Below are 6,638 nucleotides of genomic sequence, written 5' to 3'. Positions count from 1 at the left end.
TGTAGTAAAGTAAAAGTTGTGAAATATATAGATAGTAAAGTACAGATACAGTGGCTTGTGAAAGTATTCACCCCCTTGGCATTTTTGCTATTTTGTTGCCTTACAACCTGGAACTAAAATAGATTTTTGAGGGGTTCGTATCATTCGATTTACACAACACGCCTACCACTTTGAAGATGCAAAATATGTTTTATTGTGAAACAAACAAGAAATAAGACCCCAAAAAATGAAAACTTGAGCTTGCATAACTATTCACCCCCCCCAAAGTCAATACTTTGTAGAGACACCTTTTGCAACAATTACAGCTGCAAGTCTCTTGGGGAATGTCTCTATAAGCTTGGCACATCTAGCCACTGGGATTTTTGCCCATTCTTCAAGGCAAACTGCTCCAGCTTCTTCAACTTGGATGGGTTCCACTGGTGTACAGAAATGTTTAAGTCATACCACCGATTCTCAATTGGATTGAGGTCTGGGCTTTGACTAGGCCATTCCAAGACATTTAAATGGTTCCCGTTAAACCATGGTCCCGTGTGGCTCAGTTGGTAGAGCATGGCGCTTGCAACGCCAGGGTTGTGGGTTCATTCCCCACGGGGGAACCAGGATGAATATGTATGAACTTTCCAATTTGTAAGTCGCTCTGGATAAGAGCGTCTGCTAAATGACTTAAATGTAAATGTAAAACCACTCAAGTGTTGCTTTAACATTATGCTTAGGGGCATTGTCCTGCTGGAAGGTGTGTCGTAGCTGAATCAGAATTAGTTCGGTAACATATATAAATAAGATGTTTTAGATATCTTTATGCTTGTCATTAGAATGTCTTCTTTTGGACTATACTGTTGGCAGTTGCATTTTCCTTTCTCTCCAGGGAAAAGTCACTTGGGGCCCAGAGAGGGGAGAGGTCAGGCTTGTCTTTTACATGTCTGGTAATATGTGAATCATCTGTGAAACCATGTGAAGGGCTCCATTATGTCTGTAATCCAGTCACTCCCTTATTTTCCCTTTCTGGGGAGGAGTGTGGCAGTGTCTGGAACCATTATACCACCGCTTCTGATGACAGGTGAACCCCCGTCCCAGTCTCAAATCTATGGAAGACTGAAACAGGTTTCCATCAAGAATTTCCCTGTATTTAGCACCATCCATCATTCCTTCAATTCTGACCAGTTTCCCAGTCCCTGCCGATGAAAAACATTCCCACAGTATGATGCTGCCACCACCATGCTTCACTGTGGGGATTGTGTTCTCGGGGTGATGAGAGGTGTTGGGTTTGCGCCAGACATAGCGGTTTCCTTGATGTACAAAAAGCTCAATTTTAGTCTCATCTGAGCAGAGTACTTTCTTCCATATGTTTGGGGAGTCTCCCACATGTGTTAGCTTCTTATTTTCTTTAAGCAATGGCATTTTTCTGGCCACTCCTCCGTAAAGCCCAGCTCTGTGGAGTGTATGGCTTAAAGTGGTCCTATGGACAGATATTCCAATCTCCACTGTGGAGCTTTGCAGCTCCTTCAGGGTTATCTTTGGTCTCCGTGTTGCCTCTGATTAATGCCCTCCTTGCCTGGTCCATGAGTTTTTGTGGGCGGCCCTCTCTTGGCAGGTTTGCTGTGGTGCCATATTCTTTCAATTTTTCAATAATGGATTTAATGGTGCTTCATGGGATGTTCAAAATGTCGGATATTTTTTTATAACCCAACCCTGATCTGTACTTCTCCACAACTTTGTCCCTGACCTGTTTGGAGAGCTCCTTGGTCTTCATGGTGCCACTTGCTTGGTGGTGCCCCTTGCTTAGTGGTGTTGCAGAATCTGTGGCCTTTCAGAACAGGTGTATATATACTGAGATCATGTGACAGATCATGTGACACTTAGATTGCACACAGGTGGACTTTATTTAACTAATTATGTGACTTCTGAAGGTAATTGGTTGCCCCAGATCTTATTTAGGGGCTTCATAGCAAAGGGGGTGAATACAAATGCACGAACCACTTTTCCGTTATTTAAAAAAATATATTATTATTTTTTCACTTCACCGATTTGGACTATTTTGTGTATGTCCAATACATGAAATCCAAATAAAATCCATTTAAATTACAGGTTGTAATGCAAAAAAATAGGAAAAAACGCCAAGGGGATGAATACTTTTGCAAGGCACTGTACCCCAAAAAACAACTTAAGTAATAAATATTTTTACTTAAGTACTTTTTTATTTTCCTCCTTTTGAATGTTATTGTATTTCCAAGCCACTGTAATGCACTTTTGATTCAATCTTCATCAGCGCTCATTGACGGTACATTGAGTAGAATGCTCAGTTGGGCATCTGTCCAAAACGAATGTTCAAAAAACTATTGTGACGATACACGTAACCCATGAATTCCGTGCGTTATATGGAAATAATGTAAGCTCTAGAATGCCCTTCAAGCAAATCAGAAACAAGTATTCAACGATGCCATGGTATAAGCTTTGTTACCATATGAGAACTGTATCAAAACTCAGGGGCTCCCAAGTGGCGCAGCGGTCTAAGGCACTGCATCTCAGTGCTAGAGGCATCACTACAGACCCTGGTTTGATTCCAGGCTGTATCATAACTGGCTGTGATTGGGAGTCCCTTAGAGGTGGTGCATAATTGGCCCAGCGTCATACGGGTTAGGGTTTGGCCAGGTAGGCCGTCATTGTAAATAAGAATTTGTTCTTAATTGACTTGCCTAGTTAAATAAAATACTAAATAAAAATGCTTGTCCCTTCCCAAACCACTCATTGCATAGCAATCTCATCTAATGGGACAGTCCTTTGTGCTGATAAACATTGTGTTTTTCAACAATGAGTTGACTGACAAAATAAGATGCCATTTAATAAATATTGGATGCAGTGATGGAACAAAAGAACCACAAAGGATTTTCACGTTTTACATTGTATAATTTCAATCTGCATATAGCCGCAAGTAGCCCAACCGGCCGCCTGATGGCACTATTACTGCAGATGACAAGCGCCGTAAAACGAATAATAGCGACATCTGGCGGCCTATTGGGCTAAGATGCAAGTTGTTGTTACATAGTTGTTACCAAGTTTCCTGCACAGCACGTGAACGTTGACTGGCAGCACGTGGGTGATGGTTGCTACAAAGTTACACCCTATAGTGGCCAGAATGGGAACTTTTTCAAAACATCCATCCATCTAAAAAGGAAAGTATCAAAGTTATCAGATGTATTTTAGTATGTAGTGGCATACGTTGTTGATCGTCGAATGTTGAGCATAAACACCCGAACGCATTTTTTGTGGGCGGAAACCTCCTGTACGCTTGATGTTGCATTCACCAAACAACATACCATCCAAAATGTGACGTTGTACTGTACGCTAGCATTTGGCGTAGTCTTCTACGCACGATAGTAGCTTTCACTCAAATGACATTTAAATGCCTACACTGTACAGCACTGTATATTGGTACTCAAAATGTACGAAGAGTAACATTGTTTCCATGTACTTTGTAACAAACCGCGCTTGAGTTGACTCTGCTTTGCAACCTCATTGTTATTTGTACCCGAATCTAATTTGCCCCGACGTTTTTGACACGCATTTGAAATGAACGAGGAAAAATACTTTTTGCAGAAAATAAGGCTGGGGTTTGAAGAACTCTGTCGAGCTTTGAATATGGACGTGGAGGCGAGCAACGAAGCATGGAGGAGTTACGAAAGCATAAGCAAAAAATACACATTAGAGGTATGCCTAATTATGTCTGTTGTATTGTATATTGTACAGTAAATTATAATTGTTCCTATTTTGGCAACCGGTTTAGCGGTAGTTCACGTGCAGAGTAGTCTGTCTCGCCTCTACCTTATATGACACGCATGTTAAGTCGTGACATTTTCTATTTAACGCAGCTTCTAATATTTTTTGTAGATTTTTTGTAGAAATATATCATAAAACGGCATTATTGCTAATATTTGTCTATGGAAAGGGGAGGAGTTTTCCGGTGTTTGTCAGGTTTGGAGGCGGACCAATCTCAGGGTCTAGAATAGGACTAGGTTGCTTACTCATAACACTGAGTATGATCAAACTTTTAACATAATTCAGTTTTTAGCCTATTATGTTGTTGAAATGTTCTATAATATATTGTTATAATATAGTCCGCAACCTCTAAATTCAAATGACAGTGTGCATTTTACATTGGCCTAATTTAAAAATGTCCGTAGGGATATGCAGTGGTGTGCCTATTTCAAGTGTCAACGTTTTATTATCACATGCACAGGATACAGCAGGTGTACCGTACAGTGAAATGCTTAACTTGCGAGCTCATTCTCTGCAATGCAGAATAAAGGTAATAATATAGCTCAGAAGAAAAAAACACGTGAAATACGAGATAAGAAAAACATGACAATGCAGTTATATACAGGTCAGTGCCAGTACCATTAATATAATCTGCAGGGGTACTGGAGTGATTGCGGTAGGTATGAACATGTGAAGTCTGATAAAAGTGACTAGTAGTAGCAGTATAAATACCAATGGCAATAATGATAATCATAATAATAGAACGGGTAGAAAGTGGCTGGTAGCAGGATAATTACTAATGGTAATAATCACCACAGCAGCGAATGGTAATAGTAGTCATTATAATCACTATGTGTATATATTTGTGTACATCTTAATGGTTTATTTTGGTTGTGGTTTTGAAGAAGCATAAGGTAACATGAAATATGAAGAAAATAAGAAACCCCTTGAGGGGAGAATTTCCAACATGACAACTCTAGTCCCTGGCCCCATCAGCTCTGGCTTACTATTGAGAGAGAACCCTGTGACAGAACAATCATTGAACCTCTCTCACACTCTCGTTCACGCATACACACACACAGGGCAGTGACCTACACTGGCTGGCCTGTGCCATCTATGTGGCCTGTAGAACACCAGTACCAACAGTGGATAGGGGTACTGCAGAGGGAAACTACGTCTCTCTTACCCGAATACTCCGCTGTTCAGAACAAAGGTACGTACGCCCATGCACTTATCTAAATGGCCTGGTTTGCCAAATTCAGAATAAGCGAAATCCTGGACAAAACAGCATGTTCAATGGAGATTACACACTGAACGTGCCTCTTATTCCAGGACTAGGCTTATTCTGTGTCCAGGAAACTGGCCCTAAATGTATCCCTTATCATACAGTACACAATTTACTGTAGGACCCAAATCCTCATCCAAATTCATCATTGACTTTCATACATGTCTTTATGGTATCTTGGCCAGATCTTAGATTCTTGTTCCAGCCTGGTTCTTTGTGCAATAAATTATGTATTAATGTTTAAAAATGCTGAACAAATGACCACACATCAACTAATCATATCTATTTGTTGTAATATATAATTTAAAGAACAGTAAAATACAGTACTAATGGAATTACTCAAACAGTTGCCCTATTTTCTGATTCCAGCCTCATTGAGTTCTTCAACAAGATAAAGAAATGGCAGGATATGGCCAGTGTTCCTCAGGACTTCCGCCAGAGCACGGAGAAGCTAGAGAGAAATTTCACAGTTTCCGCCGTCATCTTCAAGAAATACGTCCCCATCTTCAAAGCCATCTTTAAGGCGCCCTCGGATGAACCGCACAGAGTCCACAGGAGCCACAAACAGAGGTGAGTCAGTTGTTGATACTGTAGATAGATATGAACTTTTGATGCTTTACTATTTTATACTGTAGTTTGACCACTCTTGAACAAAGCCAAGGGGTTTCTTTCCTGGTGCCAGCCTGATCACTCGATATCTCTGATCAACACGGTCAGTCTGCTTGACCAGGCTTAAGCATTCTGATTAAACTTATGTATGGATTTATTCAGATTCAATTTATTTATGGATTTATTCTGATTTAATTTATGTATGGACTTATTCAGATATAACTTATGTATGAACTTATTCTGATTAAAATTATGTATGGACTTATTCTGATTAAATTTATGTATGGATTTATTCTGATTTAACTTATGTATGGGCTTATTCAGATTAAATGTATGTATGGATTTATTCTGATTGAATTTATTTATGGATTTATTCAGATTTAACTTATGTATGGACTTATTCAGATATAACTTATGTATGGACTTATTCTGATTATGTATGGACTTATTCTGATTAAATTTATGTATGGATTTATTCTGATTAAACTTATGTATGGACTTATTCTGATTAAATGTATGTATGGACTTATTCTGATTTACCTTATGTATGGGTTTATTCAGATTACATTTATGTATGGATTTATTTGGATTTAATTTATGTATGGACTTATTCAGATATAACTTATGTATGGACATATTCAGATTAAACTTATGTATGGACTTATTCAGATATAACTTATGTATGGACTTATTCTGATTATGTATGGACTTATTCTGATTAAATTTATGTATGGATTTATTCTGATTAAACTTATGTATGGACTTATTCTGATTAAATGTATGTATGGACTTATTCTGATTTACCTTATGTATGGGTTTATTCAGATTACATTTATGTATGGATTTATTTGGATTTAATTTATGTATGGACTTATTCAGATATAACTTATGTATGGACATATTCAGATTAAACTTATGTATGGACTTATTCTGATTAAATTTCTGATTAAAGAAACCCAGCCTAAAACCCCAAACAGCAAGCAATGCAGGT

The 6,638-nt window shown here is 38.7% G+C and overlaps 1 protein-coding gene across 1 annotated transcript in view; it reads left to right on the top strand.

Annotated features, from left to right (window-relative positions):
- The first annotated feature begins 3,060 nt into the window (after positions 1-3,060).
- Positions 3,061-6,638, top strand: part of rbl2 (retinoblastoma-like 2 (p130)) — a 43,059-nt gene continuing 39,481 nt past the window's right edge. The window contains exons 1-3 of the mRNA XM_071416151.1: positions 3,061-3,705; positions 4,836-4,966; positions 5,408-5,608. Of these exons, the coding sequence (XP_071272252.1) occupies positions 3,568-3,705; positions 4,836-4,966; positions 5,408-5,608 (470 nt within the window). The 5' untranslated portion in view covers positions 3,061-3,567. The remainder of the gene's footprint in view (positions 3,706-4,835; positions 4,967-5,407; positions 5,609-6,638) is intronic.

Source organism: Salvelinus alpinus, chromosome 9 (assembly GCF_045679555.1).
Source record: "Salvelinus alpinus chromosome 9, SLU_Salpinus.1, whole genome shotgun sequence".
Lineage (NCBI taxonomy): Eukaryota > Metazoa > Chordata > Actinopteri > Salmoniformes > Salmonidae > Salvelinus > Salvelinus alpinus.
This window is presented reverse-complemented; position numbering and strand designations above follow the sequence as displayed.